The 23858-nt window shown below is 34.7% G+C and overlaps 1 protein-coding gene across 1 annotated transcript in view; it reads right to left on the bottom strand.

The window, feature by feature from the left end:
* LRP1B (LDL receptor related protein 1B) overlaps positions 1 to 23858 on the bottom strand; it is a 1456161-nt gene that overhangs the window by 415432 nt on the left and 1016871 nt on the right. Inside the window, exons 37-40 of the mRNA XM_008695867.2 lie at positions 10601 to 10727; positions 10314 to 10465; positions 9894 to 10018; positions 8328 to 8699 (exon numbers count right to left, since the gene is read on the bottom strand). Of these exons, the coding sequence (XP_008694089.2) occupies positions 8328 to 8699; positions 9894 to 10018; positions 10314 to 10465; positions 10601 to 10727 (776 nt within the window). The remainder of the gene's footprint in view (positions 1 to 8327; positions 8700 to 9893; positions 10019 to 10313; positions 10466 to 10600; positions 10728 to 23858) is intronic.

The following is a 23858-nucleotide window of genomic DNA, read 5'->3' as shown; positions in this document are numbered from 1 at the left end:
GATGAGAGACTCACACATGGCCTAGTAACCCGGAATATAACATGCCAACTGCCAGACATATGACGGAGGCCATTCTAGATCATCCTGCTGCCATCTGATCTGAAACTGGCCAGAGATCTGAAGAACTGACACAGACCAGAAGAACCACCAGCCAGCCCATAGAATAGTGGGATAAATAAGCAGTTGCTATTTTAAGACACTGAATTCTGGGGTGGTTTGTTATGCAAACAAAACTAGTTGATATACATCAATCTCTCAACTCCTAGACTAGGGATTAAAAAAGAAATATATGTAATTAAGTTTAAACTGACATTTCATAGAGAAATGAATTTGACCAGGGATTATAAATCTCACCACCCCCACCCTCACTACTGAGACTTAACTTGGTAGTGATCCAATACCAGGATGTTAATTCAAATGTGAATCACTATCCATTTCCCAAGTCCACCTAGTATCTTCTAAGTGCTCTATTCTACGGCAGATGCATCAACTTGACAGTTTCTTCTCATTCCTTTCCTCCAATCCTAATCAGACTCATTAACTATAACAACTTGAGAGCCCACCATATGTTTCAAAGCTCAAGTTTTATAATAAGCAAAGGCCCTAACTCTGCCACATTGACATGCTCCAGCAGTTTCTGATCCTGCAAACGGAATCCTTGTCAGACCACCTAACATGGTCTACTAGGGCAATCCCCTGAGCCTGAGTACCTTCGCAGAAAACTTTTCAGCTCCTGTCTTAAGACTGATTCTCAACATAAAAATGTTAGTATTTGACCACATTGCCTTCTACTCCGTCTATCACTGTCAGCTATTCTGACACATTCATGAAGAATTGGGAAGCTCTGAACCTATGAATAATCCTAATACTGATAACCGAACACTCCTGAGTTCTCCTTGTCAATTATCTGCCTCCAAGACCTGAACCACACCTCATATGGACCCTACAGAACTTCAGTAGAATGTTCTACATATGACTCAGAATTCCTTTTTTTTTTTTTTCTTTCTCTAACATAATGTTCCTCATGAATTTTTCTGCTCCTCATATTAAGTAACTTCTACCTGTGGTTTCAATATCTCTTGTTCAGGTATGTCAATGCCCTGGAGGGATCTGGTCTTGATTGATATTATAGGTTAAGAGACTTTAGGACCATCATGCTTATGAAGGGGATCAGAATACGCCATCCCAAAATATGCTAGTATGACATAAGGATTACTGTAAGCTGAAAACAACTGAGAAATAGCAGATGGACGAAATCCTCTCTACCCTGCCCCTATGTACATAACAATAGGACATAAATTTTCCCTTGTGAAGGTGTCCCCTCTCTAGGGATACCAGGGAGAGAAGTATCACAGGAGTTGGACATAGCACTAAAATGAGTCTACACTAACAACATCTTACTAAACAACCATTATCTTCCATTAGTTTCCCCATATACTTCTCTTCCCCTATTTACTTCCTCTAGAAAACAAAACTCTTTTTTGTTTGTTTGTTTTTACTTTTGTTTAGCTACATCTCTGCAGTTGATCACCCTCTGTTAAATTGGTCTATCACTTCTTTTCTATGAAGGCCTCCATGTACGGAAAAAAATTAACATTAAACATTTTGTGTGCCTTTTCTGATAAGCTGTTTTCTATCAGTTTAACTCACATTTCATTGACCAAAACCCAAAAGGGTACAGGAAAAACTGTCTCCTCCCCAACTTGACACAGGCCATCTTCTTGGAGAGACTCCAATATTTGAAGAAACTATGAATTCATGTAAGTCATACTGAGCACACAGCCTACAACTTAATGAGGAGGAAATCCTATGTTCTCTTTCCTTCTGTACTAAACATGACTTACTCCGGATTCTGCTTTCCATAATTTGATGATGATACTATCTTGTCTCTTCCATTGGAGCATAAACATTATCCCCTGCCTCACCACTTGCTGACTCCCTATGCACGATGTTCATCCTCTATTCTTACCTTTTTTTTTAATCTTAATAATTTCAATGTATAATAAAGCAGTACTCCTTTATGTCTTTCCAATATTTGTAATTATCTAAATAGGTAATCTGAAAATTGTATTACCTAATAAATATGTCTGAAAGTATTTCCTTATTTTATAAAATCTGAAAAAAATTGAGTAGCTAAGATTCTCACATTTTGAGAATGCCTTTAAGATATATACCAAGCAAATTAAAAATAAATACACTTTAAAAGCTGACATTTTTACCTTTGGAATTGCAAACAGAAAAATTAACATAAATGAATTTTTAGGCACTCATAAAAGCATATGGAACTAGCCCATTTAAAGGAAAAGAAAAAGAAAAAGATATTTCCAGTACAATATAATTTAAAAGAAAGGCATACTGCCACCAGTAGTCTTGAAAAAAAAATATGTAAAAGCATTATGAAGGAAGAGGGTTTAAAATGGTAGTGTAAGAAAACCCTGAACTTACCTCCTCCCAGGGACACAACAAATTTACAACTATATATGAAACCGTTTTTCTCTGAAAAGGACCTTAGAACTAGATGAACAAGCACCTCCACAAAAAAGAGATGCATTGAGAAGAGTAAGAGAGGCAGGGATAACGCCTCCCCTAGGACCCTAGCCCAGCAGTGGTGACCTCACAATCACAATGGTGATTCCCAAAATACAAAATACTCCCCCAAGGAGTAAAGAAATTATGTCCTTCATCAGGAATTCTGACCCTGGGGGCTGTCACCAGAAAGATGGGCCCCCAAAATGTCTGGTTTTAAAAACGAATGGGGATTAAGACCAGGAGAATTATAGAATTACAGGGAATGGAGATCCAACTCTTAAAGGGGTTGCAAGAAAACCCACTCACGCTGAGATCCTGGGCAAAAGCAACAGATTGAAAATTTTCTAGACTATAAGTGAGAGAGACCCACTTACCAATTTTGTAAAGTGGCAGTTGGAGAGACAGAAATCTGTAGGCTTTCTCTAGGGACAGAAGCCCTGACAGATGCCACTTTTGAAATTTCATCCCAATCTGCTGGTGACAGAACTGATAGGCACCATGTTTGGTGCTCTCCCTCTGGTGTGCGAGCACTATAGGGCATTCTCTGCCTACCCAGTGGTATAACCAGTCTGGGCAAGCTCCCATGCCAATTAACGCCATGCAGAGACCAAGCCACAACTGGGAGGGATGAGATTCTTGAATCTTGCCCTCTTTCCTCAGCTAAGGAGACAAGATGCAAGGACAGGGTGAGGACCCTGAGCCTTCCCTTTCCTGTTCATTGTCTAAGCTACAATGGAACCAGACAAGTGCCCCAGCCATGCCCTTTCTGCACAGCAGTCAAGTTGTAATGGGCCTGGTTAGGTGTCCTGAGCCCTGCCCACCCAGTAGACAGACTGAGCAGTAACCAGGCCAGGGAATGCTGCAGGTCCTGCCTTCCTTGCAGTAACCTACCCACAAGAGGGCTAGGCCAAAGCTCCGAGCCCCGTTCACCCCACAGAGAGACAGAGCAACAACTGAGAAGGGTAAGCACCCTCAGCCTGGCCCTTCCTGCACAGCACCTGCAGCTCTATGGTATCTCCTTGGTATCTTTAAATACTTAATCACATTTCCATGAATTAATTTGTTGGTAAGTGGTAAAATATGTAATGAGATGAAATCCATTAATATGGATACCAAGACAAAAAGGAATTTTACATTTTATTTGTATTTATTTGTATGCCAGTAACTCATTTTTTTGGGAGGGAGGATTGTTTTACTTTGTTTGTTGTTCTTATTATTTGGTCTGGCAAATCAAACTGTAAATTCTCCTACAAAACTTCAAGAGAAGATTACAATGGTTAAATAAATTAGCAACTTCTTGGAGGGGTGGGTGGCATAAGGAGAGTATTTAGCAAAGTTTATGTAAATTATCACTTGAAACTAATCTTAATTAATTTTTAAATTCTATTCTGACCTTAATATACTACCACATCTATAATTATTATAATTATTTCTGATTGTTTAGCAACTCTAACACATATTCTAAAAATAATTTAGGGGATAATTATCCTAAATAATCCACAAATGTGTCACAAATACAGTAATATAAAATTTTAAGTTAAATAAAATTATGCTTATTTTTATGTTCTTTGCATACCTTTTCTCATAAAATCTTCACACAAAAAAATATGAGTTCATTTCTCATCTTGTAGGTGAGGAAATTGACAGTATCACACAGGAAATAAGTAGCAAAGTGGGATTTGAGTCCGAACTTGACTGATTCCCAACTCTTAGCTATCATATTTCACCTCTTCCATGTGAGTTAACACATACATCCACTGAAGTGTTATTGGTTTTAATTGCTTTGATTTTAGCAGGGAGGATTAGAATGGTTTGGTTGTACGTAAACTTTAATTAATATGCTTTCAGTTTAATTTACCACTGTGGAAACAGGATCTGTAATAATGCAACAACCCTCTAAGTCAACTCTGCCTTCAGACACGACCTTTAAACTTCACTGAACACTACACAGCCAGAGTGATCATTATAAAACAAAAATCCTAGCATATGTGTACCTTCTAATAGTCGTATTTTCCCTTAACCTACTAAATAAAGCCAAAACTACTTATCCTGGATATTAGTACACCAATGTTCATTGTAGCACTTTTACAACAGTCAAAAAGTAAAAAGAAACCAAGTGTCCATAAACAGATAAATGGATAAAAAAAATGTGGTATATACATACAAAAGAACCTTATTCAGCCACAAAAAGGGGAATGAACTTTTTTTGGGGTGAGGGTAGGAAATGAACTTTTGATATGTGCTACAACATGAATGAACCTTGAAAATATGCTAAGTGAAATAAGCCACACACGAAAGGTCAAATACTGGATGATTACACTTACATGCAATATATAAAATAGGCAAAGTCATAGAGAAAGAAAGCACATCAAAGCTTACCAGGGGCTGTGGGGAGGGGAGATGGAGAATAATTGCTTAAACAGAATTTTATTGGAAGTGATAAAAATGTTTTGGAAATAGTTGTGATGATTGTACAATATTATGAATGGAATTAATGTCACTGCATTGCACAATTAAAAATAGTTAAAATGATGAATTTTAATTATTGTATGTGTATTATGTTTTATGCATTGTACATACTACGTAATTTAAAAAAAATTAATAATGTAATATACCAAAAACTATTAAGTTGTACACTTTTAATGGGTGAATTGTATATGGTATATAAACTTATCAATAAAATCTTTTTTTAAACACTTCTTATCTTGGCAGATCATATCTTTTATTATTGGAGCCCTCCCTAGAACTCCAGCTTCATCTCACACCAATTCAGGCCACATAACCCACATTCTAATCATACCAAATGATATATGACTCTGTCTACCCTCTTTTTCATGTCTTTGTACCAAAAATTTTCTGAGCCTTGAGTCTAGGAGAGTAGTTTGGAAACTTCTTGATTTGAGAACTTTTACTCTCTTAAAAACTGTTGAGAGCTTGAGAGAAATTTTGTGTGAATTGCTATTCACCATATTATAAGTCTAAACTAAAAACGTTGTTTTAAATATATATTAATCTCTTTTAAAATAAAAATGAATTGATTGCATATTAATATAACTAGCATCTTCTAAGAAAATATCTGTGTTGTTTTAAGTGAGAAGAGAATATTGTTTTATAATTTTACAAATCTGTTTAGTGTCTGGATTACTAGAAGAGAGCAGGATTCAAACATCTACTTCTTCTTCCTACCTGTAATGTTGTTTTAATTGAAGTATGTGAAGAAACCCAGCCTCACATAGCTATGAAGTTGGAAGAGAGAGGAGTGTTTTAGTAGACTTTTCACATAATTCTGGACATTCTTTCACACTATACTAACACAAACAAGCAGTAGTTACTTAAAGGTTAGCTTCAGTGTAGAATCAGAAACCGCAGTGGTGAACTTTTTATACCCTATTACATTAAAATTCATTGGTCTATCCTACACTTTGAACGGATCATTTACCCATGCATGATTTTATCATGTCATTTGCAAAATATTGGTTCCCTAAGTTATGCATATCTGTTGACACATTTCATTATGCAATACCCCACCCCCCAAATCACTTCAGTAATATCACCACCCATCTCATCAGAAAAGCCTTTAAGCATTGGGAGGTTATCAAGCTCACTGTGCTTGATACAAGTCTTCCAGAATTCTAATTTTTACTTGAAAGCTTGATTTCTATTATTTGCAGCAGATATTGTAAGTTATTTTCTTTGTAGCGACAGACTCATTGTACTCATTCTTTAGAAAATGTCTGCCACATACCTAGGTCTGAATAACCATAGGCTGTCTGTTCTTCATTCTTACGGCGTTCCATAAAAGAAGTATGAACCCAAATAATCGCACAAACACTTGGTTTCCTTCAGGCAACCACTGCACTTCAGAATGCAGCAAAAGTGCCTTATGTGTATTTCATCACACAGAATATTAAAGAGATGTGTACTGAAGGATCAAGATTTAATAAAATAAAAATGTTTTACTCTCTTCAAGGACGTTCTTTAAGTGAAACTGGCTCTTTCTTTCCCAGCTGTTAACCAGCAGTGAAAAATACAATAAGACTACTAGTACAGTTTGTTGCCATTGCCTTGATTAGCACTAAGTTGCCAGCAGTTTAGTCACCATTGCATTTACACCACCAATGCAAATCTCAATACCATGGAAAAGGTAATTCTCTAGTATTATCATAAAAATAACTCTTAGACTCCTTGAACACACGACAGGGAACCCCAGGAAACCAAACTTGAAGACCACAGGTCTAGAATTATCCTTCTTCCTCTTCTCCTCCCCTATCTGGCCCAATCAACTAGTAGACTCCTATTGATCCTTTAAGTTTCCTCAACTCAGGTCAGTGGCCTCCATTGTGGGTACAATGTAAGCACTTCCAACTCTAAATTCTATCAGTCTAGAAAAACTGGAGGACCACAGTATTATAATCTAAACTTCACAGATATGTATTGAACCAATAAAAGTCAAATGTGTCTGAACTCTATGAGCAGTACAGTTACAGTTGGGTTGTTTCTCTCCCTCTCTCTCTCCCTCTCTCTCACACACACACACACACACACACACAAGCCAAAATGGCATGTTGCCATGTTCTGGAAATTACAATTGGTACGAAATTATCAATAAGTATACTTAGAGAATAAAGAAATGAGAATGTATATTTATACAGGTGTATGTTTGAACTAATTTGGAAAAACTAAGTAAGTTTTGAATATGCAAATACTGGCCCACAAGAATGGCAGGCATAGCATGGGGTTGCTATGTGCAATAAAAAGTTTGACCATGTTTATATTTACATTTATATAAGTAAACACGCAGTAGGTGCTGGATCTCACTAGTTATCAAGTATATTAATATAAGTTGACATTTTTTACAAATTAGATAGTCATAGCCAATAAATTATGAATTTATTGTTGGAAAAAGTATGGGACAATAAACCTTTTCACACTCAGTTGATGAAAATATAAACTGATATGGTCTTTTTGGACAGAAATTTGTCCAGCTATAAAAAATAAAATAAACACCAATTGACTTTGCAATTCTATTTCTATGATTCTATGCTAAAGAAATACTCACATGTGTGATTAAGCATATTTATATGCACAAATGTTCATTGTAACATTGTAGGTAATGATAAAATACCAGAAACAGCTTAAATGCTTATCAGAAGAAAAAGGTCAAATAAATTTTAGTACAGAATAGGAGTAGGCTTTCTAAAGAATGAGATAGAGCCTCATATACTGAAATAAATGCTTTTCAAGATATTTGAGAGTTTAAAAAAAAAGCAGCTCAATAATGTATATAGGATCATTCAATTTTGTAATTACAAATGACATACACAGGTACATGAAAAAAATTCTGAAGGCATGACAGCTGTCAGCTATGGGTAAGTATATGGAATTGATGTTGCAGTGATGAGGCAGAAATTTCATTTTTAAATCCATGTTACTTGAATACTTTACAGTTAATTTAATAAACTAATTTGCAATTTAAAAAGTAATGAAAAGGACTGACCTCAAGCATAATTAAATTGGAAAAGTGAGGGATATATGAAAATCACATGGAGAGAAAAGAGGTTGCATGAGGAATATATTGAAAGTTCCATGATTAGAAACTAATAATCAAAATATACATACTGTACATGCTAAGAGGTAATTGCTTTGACTTTTGGTGGATCAGATAATATAGGTGCATTTTTCTTGAATACAAACTCAAAAAAATGTAATTGCTACATGCAATTACCACCCCAATTTCTCTGCTAGTGCAAATGATACTCATTTTTACCAAATTATTTTTTAAAAATTATTGTACTTACTCTCAACGATTACTTGTCTGTCTTCCCAGTTATCTTTAATAAGCTGTATATTTCCAAAGTGTGCATCACTGTAAAAGATTCGGTTGGTACCTTTTCTTCTTTGATTATAGTCAAAAGCCAAGGCTATGACATTCTTGAAATAATGTGGGTTCTCATATGGCCTTATCGGTGAATTTAAATTGGTTTCATCAGAAAGATGTATACTTTTTAATATTGTTCTCCCTGAATACAGCAAATAGCCTTCATGCCTTAGGCAAGTAACTCCATCCTCTGCCAAATATCCGTGGGCACAAGTGCAAGTTCTCCGAGAATTTCCTCGATAAAGACAGAGTTGCTGACATCCACCATTGTCTTTGGCACAAACATTGGTCCCTAAAGAGGAAAAAAAGATACATATATACACAAATATATATATTTGTGTTTTTCTTTTGTCTTTCAAATAATTTTTTCTTACAGAAATATTTTAAAAAATAATGTTGAATAGCCTGTCTTTTAATTCTTAATACTGGTCAATAAAAAAAATCACATACTTTCTAGTACTGATTTTTTTTCATACCAGTTTAAAATCTTGGATTTCTCATTTCAAAGATCACATTCTTCTGCTCCAAATACCGTTCAAATAAAAGCATTAAAAATTTTCCTCAATCAGCCAGTTAAGTGTATAACACTTTTTTGAAACTTGACGCTGAAATTGCAATAAGTTTTATGTATTATAATCTTTGGCACAAGTAACAATTCTCTCAAAACATGAAGTGAATTCACCAACAAACAGTGCACTGCTTTAAAATCTTGTCTATGAAATATGAAAGCTATCAAAGAAATTTACAGCTACAATGCACTGAACCTCCTAAGTGTATTAAGCATAAGTTTTTGCTTCAGTTTTTGAGTGAAGATGTAATATACTATTAAGATTTCTCCATCAGGCTAATTTTCCTCCATGAATCCATCATCAGCTCCAAAATTATTATACCTATCTTTGATATCAAGAAAATTAACTACAATTTATTTTAATGAACATTAATATGGATATTTAATGACATAAAATAGACATTTAATTTAATTGAGGTAAATTAAAAGAAATATCCAAACCACCATCTTATCAGTTTCAAAATACAAATTTTAAGGAAGTAATGACTTCCGAAATATTTCACACCAATAGCAAACTTATGAAGCCATAATCACTTTATATATCAAAATATAAAAAACCCAAACACGTATTTGTAGCTACTTTTTATTCTCTAATATCCTAATTGTGCTTTGTATTTTTTGTTGAATATGTATATATATCAAGATATTCTATATTACTTTGCTCAAGCCTATACTGAAGACATGTCAGGTATGTAACATGTCCATACAAATACACTGTTCTAGGCAAAAACATGCATGTATGAACTATTATATATGCATTTCATTAGGCTACTGTATGATTTTTGTAGGAAATTAGATGTAAAAGATAGAATTTTGAGGTTTTGGATTTATATAAGAATCCCTAACTTAAGTCCGATAAATGTTTAAAAAATAAGAGAGGAATAACATAAGATGTATCCATTATATAAGAGTGCTGACCTTTCTCTCTTACTCGGTTAAAGATTTTAACCTCCTTCAGGTTGACTCCAAGACCTGTTCTCATGGTTATGGTTTCTGTAGCATCATTCTTGTGGCCTCTTCTGATGGACCCGTTGGCATGTGCTCTGACAAGAAGTTGAACATACATGATCAACAATCTTTAAGTAATTCACATTAAGTCAGTTATTTAAACTGAAGATAACAGATGGCCAAGCAGAAGGGGAAAGAAACCAACTTTAGTCTGTGACACTGAAATGCTTGAGCTTGGAATAGCAAGAGTGCCTGACTTTCTGTGGAAATCACATGGCTTTGTGAGATCCTTTTTGTGACCTTGCTAAGAACTGGCTAATCCTACAAGGGTAAAGCAACTGGCACTGAAATAACATTTTGAGACTCAAATACTATGAAAAAATAAATTACCTGTCAGACCAGTAGATGTAAGCCCCAAAGACCGCAACTGAAAACATATCCACATTGCTCCCTGACAGCACCATCTCACGATTCCCTCCAGTCTCAAGGTCGATTCTTTCTATTTTATCTGTACGAGCATCACACCAGTACAATTTGTGTTCCTAAAGATCGGTTGAAAAGTAATATTACAAGCTGTTTTGGACTAAGTGGTTTATTAAAAAAATAAGAGAACAGTATGAGTGGATTAATGCAAGTTGGCAGTTAATGCACTTTAAATACGTAAAAATCCAACACACCTCATAGTCAATGGAGATACCATTTGGCCATGCTATTCCCATGCTTACAAGGATAACCTTCTCTGAGCCATCTAAGCGAGCCTTTCCAATGCAGGGCATCTGTCCCCATTCAGTCCAGAACAAATAGCTGAAATGAAATTGTTGATTTAGAGTAATATGCAAATAAACATAAAAACACATATTATTAATAATAAAGCAGAAACATCCATACCAATAGAACAAAAATAATACATTTTAGAAATCAATACACGTGTGTTTGTGTTTACAAAAAAATAATTTCTTATTGTAAAAAATGTTTAGCTATGCATAGAAATCACAAGGATGGATTCTAAATTCCTCCAAAATACTTTGCTCATGCTACTCCCTGTCTGAAATGCTCTTCTCCAACCTGTTTGACTAATTTGCTCTTGTTCTTATTTCAAACATCATTTCCCTCAAAAATTCTTCTGTGTTCTGATTACTGGACCACATACTCTGCATGGATTAGAGTGGCAAATTTATAGTGTTACATTTCTTATATTTCTTTACGGTGTTATTTTTTACTAATGTCTTTTGCCTCCACTGGACAATAAGCTCAAGGAGGACAGTAATCTTTTCTCCTTTTCATTTACTAGGACACCTACAGCACTAGGAAATTAGGAAACTTTGAAAATAAAAATTAGTGGTGGATAAATATTTAATTTATTAATGCATACATGAATGCACTATAATTTCAATTCTGTCCAAGTACACTGCTAAATGTAACTATTCTAATTTGAATTTTGTAAGTTATCCTGTGAAGCGATCATAAAACATGGGTTCATACAAAAGCAGACATTCCTATTTTAGTAATCTCATAATGCAAAATGGAATATGGAAGGAAATGAAATACAGGAAGAAAATCCAGAGCATGCTGAAATAAAACAAGTCAAAAAAACTAAATGTAGAAAAACAGAAGGCAGATTATCTGTGCTTTTTTTTCACTCATTCATTCAGCATATGTAATATTTATATTTCAAATTTATATTACAATACAAAATGCAAGTTTTCAGATAAATAGGATTCACTCTTCTGAAGTTATGTCCACTGAAGTTTTTATTCAACTGTCAGAAAATAACAATGATTAGAATTTAGAAAAATATGGCAATCATTGATTCATTCAGGCAAAAACGGGTAGTATTCTGTGCATATTAGAATACATATATGAGTGATCATACATGAGAAAATGAGATTGCATATAGAAAAATCAAATCAAAGATGTGCATTCATATTTAGTATCCACTTAATGAACTTACTATTTATCCATAAAAAAGATACTTAAACTATGTAAAAATACATGTATTCCCTTTATGCATATTATTTTGATTTATTTTAAAAGTTGATTTTTTTTTCCTGAAAATGCTATATAAAATAAATGTGTTGGACTTTTACAACCAGATGAAAAGGAGGTGTGGCTAGAATTCCAAGTATATTAATCCTGAAGAAGCTTTCGTTCATATTCACAAGCTCTATAAATCAGAAAGGGAAATCTTTGTAGTGAGAAATCCAACTAATATTTTATTGGTTAGATCTAAGTTGATACAGGTATGAAAAAAAAAATCTATGCTTGCATTAAAGTTAAGAATTTTTAAAATTTTAATGGGGAGTCTCATTATATTAAAAAATAAATTAGATAACTAAGAGGCCAAATTTGTTGACCCATTTAACTTTTTAAGGAAAAATTTCAGCATTAATAATGTGCCTAAAATGGCTAATCAGTCACTGTGTTAAAATGGCAAGGGATGTGACACTGAAGAAGGCATTGTGGGAGCCAGGACAGACAGGTGCTTATTTATTCAGTCTGATTCTTGTCACCTACTTTAACATACTCCAGACTTCAAATATGAAAGGAAATATGTACAATATACCTTTTATTTAATAATAATCTGCTTTCAAATGCACTAAGTGAATAATAAAAATACTATTTTGAGTGAGCAGGGCAAATCAGCCATTTACATATTGAAGCTCTAATTCTCACAGGTATGGAAACTGTGGCTCAGGAAGTTAATGATCCCCAATCGCACAGATGATAAGGAAGGGTCCAAGCCAGGAACTTCACTCAGGCTTTCTTAACCCAGGCCTGTGGTGTATGCTCTATGTTGTCTCACCAAATATAAATATAATACAGCAATATAATAATCTTATACCAAAAGTTATTTTTCCCTAGGTATAAGGAATAGAACAAAGATCTTCATACTTAAACATGCCATGAAAAAGGTCTTAGTATTGAGGAATAAGCCTCTCTTGTTCTTTTTTTCTCAAGTAGTCTCTGTTTATTTTAAATCTGCAATACTTCCATGCAGGAGTCTTGGATGAATGATAATAAATTTAAGAATTAAAATTATTCAAAATAAAATTGTTTTGAATACAGATTTTACCCAAGTTTTCCGTAGTGATTTGATAAATCATCATTATATATGAAGCCAAATCTGACTGCGGGAATCACTTTTACAGCTAAATAATTTATCAACCTAATAAAACTAAAAGATTCTATATACCTACTAAAATTAAGCAACATCTTATGAATGTCAGGAAAGGAGTAGTTTATTTGCTCCTTAAACTGAAATTAAAAATAAAGAATTGATTGGGGCGCCTGGGTGGCACAGCGGTTAGGCGTCTGCCTTCGGCTCAGGGTGTGATCCCGGCATTATGGGATCGAGCCCCACATCAGGCTCCTCCACTATGAGCCTGCTTCTTCCTCTCCCACTCCCCCTGCTTGTGTTCCCTCTCTCGCTGGCTGTCTCTCTCTGTCAAATAAATAAATAAAATCTTTAAAAAAATAAAAAATAAAAAAACTAAAGAATTGACTAGAATTAGCACCTTGGGAACCTTTAGGGATTATAACTAAATGTAGAGAAAGAACACTAAGCTTATAAAACTGCAGGGAGAAACTTATGAATAATTTAAGATAGTAATTTACATAAATGTACTTGAGATAACTTTAATGAACATAGATTCTTTGTATCTAAATGTGATTTTTCACGAAGGGAAGAAATGAAAAGCCTTGTGTCTGGTTTTTGAAACCCCATGGAAATTAAGATTCAGTGACAGCATTACAGATTGATGTTGTTCCCATTTGAGTTCAAAATTCGCTGTAGTGAAATGGTTGTTGAGTTGTGTGATATAGTGAAGGAAAGTGCCTTTACAGTATCAGCTTGGTTAATCTAGCACTGAAAATACTTCTCAAGTTTATTCCAGACCTAGAAATTTTCAGAATCATAAAAATCAAATGCTGTGTTGTATCATTGAAGTTTTTCGGGAGAGTAATTTGTTCTAAACTGTAAATTCCCATAATTACAGAGGCTTGCGGTTACATAATTTAAAATCACTAAATTTAAAAAGGGACATTCAGAAGTGGTTTGAAGAATTATAAGAATAATGTCAGAAATCATCATAACACCAATATCCATACTGTCTTAATGAGACACTCAGAAGTTCTTGGCAGGAAAATGTGCAATGAATACATATTATGTTCCAATATTAGCATCTAATTAATTATTGACATTTGAATAATAGGTAAAATATTCCATTTGGTAGCATTGGAATTCCCAAAGTGCCCAAAAGTGTATTGAGTTTATCATATGACCATTGTACTGATACCATAATTACTTTACTTACAGGTACACTTAGAAAGGAAAACAAATCTTTTTCTCTCAAAATTAGTTAAAGCTCAAAAATATAGAAAATATTACAAATGCCCTTGTATAATTTTAATTTTTTTTTTTTTTTTGAGAAATAAAGCTAACATGAAAACAAAGCTTTGGCTTTGGTGGGGAAGGGTAAAAAGTGTGAGGTAGAAAGAAGAGAATAAGTCCAAGTTATTATAAAAGGAATAGGTTTAAATGTGATTCCTTTAGCTATAAGAACAATAATGAAAAGCAACTAATTTGAAGCAATCATTTTCTTTGAATTTAAGATTCTTTTTTTGACTGCTAAACTATCTCCTTTGAACATAGATCTGGGTTGCAATTTTTACAATAAACTCACCATTTCTTCCTATTCTTACACACTTGTAAGAGAGCATGCTTTATATACTTTATCAGATATGCTAAAGAAAGATGAGATAACCAAAAGTTTCCATGCTGGCACAAAAATGAAGATCATGTAATTCTTTTATAGGTAAATGCCTTGATTGAGAAGAGAATCAAGAATGTTATTCCCTCTGCCACACTGGGAGGTCAACAGTGTATTACTTTATCAGCAGAAAGAATAAAAAACCCAAAAAGGAACAAAACAAAAAACCCTACAAATTAACAATAGCAGCTAACCTTTATGTGAGCATGAGCTTTTATTTGACAAAAACTGCTTGTAACTTTCAATGTTAGCAGTTTCATCAGAATTACTTAAAACTCATACTTTGTAAGCCAGTGTGTCAAAGTCTCCATCTTTAGGCTACATGCAAATAACATGAAACTTTGAATACATTTCATGAATACATGAATTGACATCCTTCATCCCCTAGGAGGAAACGGTGTAAAGTAAAACCTTCTCTATTCCTGTGAGGGCTTCTTCACATTTCTTTTTTCTTCATTTAATGTGCAGTTTTGTTTTGAGAAAGCATTACATGCCAATCCCAAATCACTTTTCAAGTCCAGAATGTGTTACTACTGCTAAGAGGTTCCTGTGATATAAAAAGAACTCAGGCACAGATAGCAGAACATTTGCCAAAAGGAAGAGTCTAGAGACAGTATAACCTTGAACACTACTTCTCTTTTTTCTTTTTTGTCTGTGGTTTGGTGGATGATTCTCAAATGTATTCTCTTACTGCAGTCATGTAGTCACTTGACAAATTAATTAGGTACCTATTAAGTGCTAGCAGCGGATGACACCAAATGAAGTGGCCTTAGTGACCCTCATGAAACTCACTGTTTAATGGTAGAGGAAAATGGGCCAATAAAGAATTACCTAAAAAAAAAAAATGCCAATAGAAATACTTGAAAGTTGCTAGCCGTAAGTCTCTAAGCCACAAAAGTACAGGCTTCAACACCGAAAATGTGTGATGGTGAAAGAAGTTGTCATTTCTATAAACAATTCAGGAATGAACTCTTCTTTTGAGCCAAAATAAAGATATGGGCCATCTGGGTTGTTCTCTTTTTCTGTTTAAGCTTAAAATAATATTTATCATTTATTCTACAGGTCTTGCTCTGGTTTCTGTTATTCTTACATCAGATTCCTTCTTGATTCCCTAGTTTGCAATGTTGAGTGAAACAATTATTACGTGTATGCCCAGCCAATACTGGAGAAGTATCAAGAAAAATTCTTCACAAAGAAAAATATATTATGCATCTGTAATGCTATAGCATATTATGTTTACAGCTTGTATTATATTTAGTTATTTAATTAACTTCCTGCCTCATTGCACATCCTTTCATTTTAATAAATGTATATGTACATGTATGATATTACTTTGCTATTTACATGTTTCACAATGTTTTTCCTGAGTAAAGGGTTATATTTATTCATTTTTGGTTATCCGAAATATATAATATTTGGTGTGTCCCTATAATACAAATTTTTTCCTATGAAATATTTAATACCTAGATTCCTAGAGGCTAGACTCCTAATCATAAGCTGATTTAGAATTCTTAAAATATTACACAGAAATTTCCAATTTGTTTCATGACCTCTAACCTGTCTGATACATCAGTCATATCCAACCTACCCTGGATATTCCACATGAAAAGATACTGAGACAATTTCCATAGGTACATGAGAAAGAAAGCTTTCAAACTTCTCTTTTACCCTTTCACCACAGTTTTATTGGTCAGATCCCTTAAAAAATCAGGGTAAGTTGATACATTTGTGTGTGGCTATTTCTGGTTTCCATTCAACATGGCTTTGGTCTGGACCAGAAGATCCCTCCTGTAGAGGGAGTTGGCATGACGTTTCTGGCCTCTCTTTCTCCTCCATCAGCCACAGAGCTACAATGATAGCCCAAGGCATCTTGATTACTTCCAGCCCTTCTTCCCTGCTTTTAGCAGGGAGGATAAGATCCAAGATTCATGTTTAGAGGTTAAGGAATGAAGACGAAGCAATGGTAAAAGATTAGGTAAGCAAAACCTAACTAGCTTTTTTTTCTTTTAACTTTTTTTTTTTTTTACTTCTTTTGTTGTTGTTGTTCAATTAGCCAACATATAGTACATCATTAGTTTTTGATGTAGTGTTCAACAATTCATTAGGTGTGTATAACACCCAGTGCTCATCACCACATGTGCCCTCCTTAATACCCATCACCCGGTCCTAACTAGCTTTAAAACAAGGGTGTTTGCAGAATTTTTGAGAAAATTCCTTGTGAAAAATAGTGTGACGCTTTCTTTTTTTCGTTATTATAATTTGTTTATATGCCTCTCTTATTAGAGACCTGAAGAGAAAACTGCCTATAATTTGGGGCATGATTGTGGTGTTTCTGAGTTATTTGACCATCACGGTATCTTAATATTACATACTAACACCCTGATTCCACCATTATTTCAACTGAAACTAAATTTAAATCTACTTGTTTTTTATATGTGTTATCTTGCCTTAAGATAAAAGCATACTTTAGGATATGGTGTTAAGCTATGCTATACTCTTGCTATCTCAAAATATGTTAAACTATCATTCAAGAACTTCTGTATATTGTTAAGCATATTCTAAAAGCATATATATATATAATCAATCAAAGACCACTTGACAATATGTAGCTGTTGAATGCCAAGATCCCATATTAAGCTGAATCCTATGGAAAGAAACACTTTTCAGCAAGTTATTTAGGATCACAAAAATAAAAAGCCAGGTTAACAAAACAATGTACATCCTGGTGTCTTAAAAAAAAAGAGTATTTGTGCTTCACTTAGAAATCATACACTATGTGAAATTAACAAACTTTTTTGGTATTATACGAGGTGACATACTGTGACTTCTATAGAAAGTCAGTTTTTACCATAAAAAATTATTACATTTCAATTTTTTTAAAAGGAAGCACTGCCTTACAAAAAAGTCAACAGAAGGAAGAAACTAATTTTTCAAGCTGAAGTAAATTCATACATGCTTTCTATTTTGCATTTGGATACATTTTAAAAGACTTCAAGTCTCCATTGTTTAGAATAGGCTTCATGCACACTTTTCAAGACACATTTATATCTTGGATTCAGCTAATTTACTCCATCATTGTTCACCTTTTACTTTGGCAATGTTACCTGACATGTTTTAACTTCAAACGGAATATGAAAACGCTGTACTTTATTCATATGATATGAATTTTGACACCTAAATGTCTATGTAATATTACCTGGAAACTAATGTTTCAATAAACATTACCTGAAAATCAGCATAGCATTTAAAAAGGTGTATCAATTCTTAACTATAAATCCTGAAAAAATATCTATCCATGTGACTTAATTAATATTTAAGAAATATTTTTAAGAAGAAGTGAGGGTATGGAGGTAAATAATATTTGAATTACTGCTACATATTTCAACGGTTCCTTGTTTTGCGGATTAAAATGTAAATTTTGTTTTGGTGTGCTCAAAATTAGGAAATCAAAAATATTTAATGAGATCCTCCAGCTGAGTCTGTGCTGAGCTCACAGTTGCAATGGAAAGAGATGGGAAATCTAAGAGACATCTGGAGACAAGAGATGACAGGAGTTAGTGACAGATGAAAAACTACAGAAAATCTAAAGTAAGTTTCAATCTTGTCAGGACAAAAAGACATACCATGGTTAGGAAAAGAAGTCAGAAGACTAAAGGTAGGAGGATATGTTGAATTTCTGTGACAGTGGACATTCAAACAAAGATTTTCTAAAGAAAAATGGAAATATAAGTAAAGGAATGAAGATAAGATTTTGGATGCAATGCAGTGATTAATGTAAAAAAAAAAACATGAAAATGTGTTTTGAAGGATAAATATATCAAGAGAGGGAATGGCCTACAAAGACATACATGAAGAGAGAGAAGTGCAGAGGAGATATATGTAGGGGGTGAGAGAGAGCAAAAAGAACTCAGAGAAGGTAACAGAGAAAATAAATTCTTGAATGGATAATCAATGGAGAAATATGTCAAAGAGAAGGCAAATGGTGTGAAATCTAAAAAAAAAAAAAGTCTCTGAATTTGGCTATGGATAAATTTTACAATTCTGGAAGGAACAGAACGTCTCTATTCTAAGAAGTTGAGAAATAAACATGCGCAGAGAAATAAGACACTGTTTTTTGAGGGGGGGTTGTTTTTTTTGTTTTTCAAATGAGAGAGATCTGATCCTATTTGAAAAACAAAGGGAAAGGCTTCATTGAAAGGAACTGATTAAAGATGACAGAAGAGTTACTGCTTGAGATACCTGAGAAAATTAAAGTGGAGATTTAAGTAAGAAAGAAAACTTTCTCTGAGGTTATACTCACTTATTTTAAAACATTCACAGCATAAATTCATAATTCACACATCCCACTTTCCCATACCATATCATCTCTATCACAATTAACCAACGAATTTATTTAATTGCTTTACTACTCACTGAAAACTTTGCCATCTTCTCCCTCCACTGCTGACATTCTTAGGGACTTCATGACCCATGTTGAGGACCTGTGAACATCTCAGCTTATGTTCACCTCATCTGTTCCAGGGACCTATATTCCTCGTTTGCCTCTGCCTTACATAAGCAAGGCCACACACCCATCTTAATCACCACATGGGACTGTTCTATTTCCAATTTTACCAAATCTGAAATCATCGCTTAACTTACAGCGTTGTCTTGGTCGTTCATGTCCTCATTCCTTACTCTGACCTTAACCTGCTGCTCTTGGTTTCCATGATTCCATCACTAACTTCAAGACCTCAGCTCCTGACCAGCAACTCACTACATTCCATTACAATCCAACTTTGAATCTGTCACCACCTGCTCCCTTTCTCTCTCTCTCTCTTTTTTTCTTCTGGCTACTGCTAAGGTGTTGAATATTACTACTCAAGGTTGTAGAAACATACTAATTAGATTCTAGAAATCCATCCCAGCGAGATTCATGTTGCTTTAAGTCCTTCATATTCTATTCACCCCAATAGTTTCAGCAAAACTATCCATTTAAAGCTGCTAACCTTACTCCTATGACTATCACCTATGAGCCTATGAGTTTCTTCAATGTCACTAATTTTAATTGCTAAAATGTATTTTATTTTGCATCCTGTTTCTTCCCTCCAACTCCAAAACTAGAAGGGGGAGAGAAATTCCCCTAATTCAATCCTCCCACTTAAATTTACCTCATTTAATCCTTTCAATAACCAAAAAGGACATAGGCATGTGAGATCAAAATATTTCAAAAGTTCTCAAAAGTAGGAAACATCAAGCTGGAGTTCCAAACTGTAGTGGACACTGTTGGTGCGCCACCTAGACACCCTCAGATCTTGTTTCCTATTTCTATTATCGCTAGTGCCCAGCTTCTGTGTCCTTTGTCTCTAACAGTTCCCACAGGCACTTTTCTTGAGAGGACAGGAACTAGCAATTCTTCTTTTACAAGCAATGCTGAGAGTTAGAAATCGTGGGAGTATAGGTCTCCCAGAGGTTGCCTTCATCCAATGAATGGTTGGGTGGGAGTTTGAAAGCCAAACTCCCTTGCTCTCAAGTGAGGTTTACACTCCAGAGCTCCCAAGTAATCAGTTAAGACCTGGACTTTGCTCACAGTTGAACATTTGTTTGGTCTCTTCTCCTTTCCTATCCTGCTTCTCTTCCATTTCCTGAATTGAATTCTCATTCCAGGATCTGTTTCTAGGATACTTAATGTAAGACGCAAACTTTGTCCACCTGCTTTCTGGTCCCCTATTCTGCCTGCCCCACCCTATTGCTTCTTCCTTGTCCAAGTTCCTCCTACATCCCCTGGAATTTGCCTTTCTGCCAGTTTCTTCCCCTCTGCCTATGAACATGTGAAGTACCCCCTGACTCCTGCACTTAGGAAAAGTTCCTCCATACCCTACTATCTTCTCAACCTTTTTATTGTTCCCTCTTTCCCTTCGTTGTCCAATTTTTGTCACTGTAGATGAAATATGCTAATTCTACATTCTAATTATCTTTCATTTATTCATTCTTTATATTTGGCTTCTGTCTTTACCAATTTCCTGAAATTGGTATCATCCTGATCATCAACTACATGTTCTCATCCTTGCTTTAATCTCTCCTAAGCTCTTTACTGCTGGCACACTCTTCTCCCTGGAACTGTCTTCCCTTGTCTTGATGATAGAGTAATTTTCTGATGACTTGAAATGCCCACTTCTCTTTCTCTTTTGCCTCATTGTTGATTTTCTTTTTCCCCTCTCATAATCATTCCATCCCCTAACTATAAACATTCTCCATTTTTGTCCTTAGACTTCTTTTTTTTCTGTACTCTTTCATGGGTAATCTCATCCACTACCATGGTTTATTGCAGAGTCTGAACTGTTGGAATAAACCAAAGTGACTTTATATTTATCCAACTCCAGATTGCATATACTCTGCTGAATATCTTTTTTCCAGAACATGCTATCTCAGGAAGAATCCAGGACTTCCAAGACAATTTTAGTTAAAAGAAAAAAATAATATTGTTAAGATTAATTTTTCAGGCATAAAAGACGATCTTTCTAAATCCAAACTGATATTTCATATGTATTTTAAAATTTTTCCCTCTCTCCAGCTTCGATCAGACTCCTGATGGCCTGAGGACTTGCAGTGAGAAAGTGACTTTTTTCTTTTCTTTTCTTTTCTTTTCTTTTCTTTTCTTTTCTTTTCTTTTCTTTTCTTTTCTTTTCTTTTCTCTTTTCTTTTCTTTCTTTTCTTTTCTTTTCTTTACATTTCTTTTTTCTCTTTCCTTTTCTTTTTCTTTTCACTTACTGCTCTTTTCTATTTATTTTAGTCTCCCCTTTATATATTTGCCTCTAGCTCTCTCCATTACTTGGCTTGAGGGTAAAGAAAGAAGCCCCTCCCCCATAAGACTCTGTCTAGGATAATAACTATTTCTAAGAATTTCCTAATTTAAAAAATGCTACAGTTTCAATAAATTCTCATTACACTTCTAACCATTGCTTATGTGGTGTCTTTGAGGCCAGAAAGAAGGCTTAGGAGAGAGCGTCTGGGACCATTTTAGATTCCACTTGGTAAAGTGGAGAAGGTGTTCATGGCAATTTCTTTAATATGTGAGGAATGGTATTGCCTATTTTATGGTTCCAAGTTATCCCAGCTACATCATGGCTCTTCCCTATGTAGCTATACTCTTGCCAATGGCTTTTGCTTTGCCATTACCAATGCTTTGATTATTCTATCTCTTCTTCATATAATATGTTCCCACCACATCTCAGAGACCCCTTTTCTTGAAGTCTTCTCCATAAAACCTCGACTAAGCATCACCATTGCTGTTACTACCCTCACTACGATTACCTACTCTGATTATATGTAATCTCTTTTCTTAAAATTCAATGTAACTTTATAAAGATCTTACAGAGGGGCGCCTGGGTGGCACAGTCGTTAAGCATCTGCCTTCGGCTCAGGGCGTGATCTCAGCGTTCTGGGATCGAGCCCCACATCAGGCTCCTCTACTAGGAGCCTGCTTCTTCCTCTCCCACTCCCCCTGCTTGTGTTCCCTCTCTTGCTGGCTGTCTCTCTCTGTCAAATAAATTAATAAAATATTTAAAAAAATAAAGATCTTACAGAAATTATGTTAACATGAGATTTAGAGATGAGATTTAGGCTTGAGTCATACTGATCTAGTCTTTTTATACCTGAAAATGGATCTCACGTTATAATATGAAACTATTACTTTAACTGAAATTTTGTATTTGTTTAAACAGAAACTCATTGTGAAAAGAAGCAGCATCTTATTTTTATACTATCATACTTAACAGTGCCTACCAGTGTCTCTCACACAGTAAGCAGTCTTATTTTGTCAAGATGTACTGAACTGAAGGCTGAAGAAGAGATGGAGATGCCCTGACATGACCTTGCACACAGTGTGCTGCACTCACTGAATGTTTTTTTAATAAACTGACAGAAAGTAGAGTCTATGTGGATCCCTTTGCCTGATGTTCTCAATCGTTCTAGAGAAGAGTAGGTATGTTTTTATGCTAAGACGGCTATGGAGATATAAAAAGAATACTTAAAGAAAAGAAGACCTGGAACAACAACTTGAGGTCGTATACTAGGTTTTGACAAAAAATGAAAAAGAAAACTACAGATTGGCAAGTCACAGCAGCAAGAGGCCTGCTAAACTGAACTGCATGAATCTATAATAGGCCAGGCACAAGACACTTTCGATCATACAAATGAAGTGTTGGGCTTATTACAAATACAAGGGGAAGAAATTCTCTATTAGAAAAACTCATTTCCTGTGTATCTCTGGGATTTCATAACATTCAAATTATATTTGCTCCTACCATTAGAATAATCATCCACAATACAGCAATTGATCAAGTTTTCTCTATTGAGGCTATAATGATTTATTGCTTGATTATAAATTATACTTTTTTATTTAAAGATTTTTATTTATTTATTTGACAGAGAGACAGGCAGCGGGAGAGGAAACACAAGCAGGGGGAGTGGGAGAAGAGGAAGCAGGCTCCCAGCGGAGGAGACTGATGTGGGGCTCGATCCCAGAACGCTGGGATCACGCCCTGAGCCGAAGGCAGACGCTTAACGACTGAGCCTCCCAGGCGCCCCATAAATTATAATTTAAAAAGAGATTTTAAAATACCATCACATTGGAAGAGTACATTTTTATTTTTAAGTTTATGAGTGTGATGTAGACATATTCAATTGAGCCATTTGTTATATTCTAGGAATTAAACAGAAGCACACCCTCCCTTCACAGTCTTAATATATAAGGGCATACACACGGTTGTAGGCAAGGGGCTCTACAGGGGAAGGGGAAGTCAGACCCAACTCAAAATTATTTTATAAGCCTCCCCTCTCCTAATTTTTTCCTAGCATTTTCTCATTATGGCTTATCCTCTTTTACTTACATTTTTAACCTTTAAATTTTCAGTGCAATTTTATCCTGAAACTGTTAAAACTGTTTTCTTGTATGTTTGAAAGTTTTGGTTATTAATTTTTGTAACGTTTACTAATATATGTGTGCATGTGTACTATGTAACACACACATGCATATGCATATGCATATACTGTAGCATGATTTTGGAGTTTAGAAAAACCTAACTCTCCCACATATCCACTTGAGAGCAGACTAATATTTAAAAGAGCTGACTCAGTTTCCTTATCTGTTAAATGGAGGAAATAATATTACTCTAGGTTTGTTGTG

The sequence above is a fragment of the Ursus maritimus genome, unplaced genomic scaffold, assembly GCF_017311325.1.
Source record: "Ursus maritimus isolate PB19 unplaced genomic scaffold, ASM1731132v1 scaffold_1, whole genome shotgun sequence".
Taxonomy (NCBI): Eukaryota; Metazoa; Chordata; class Mammalia; order Carnivora; family Ursidae; genus Ursus; species Ursus maritimus.
Note: the sequence above shows the minus strand (reverse complement) of the source record. Positions and strands in the feature narration are given on the sequence as shown.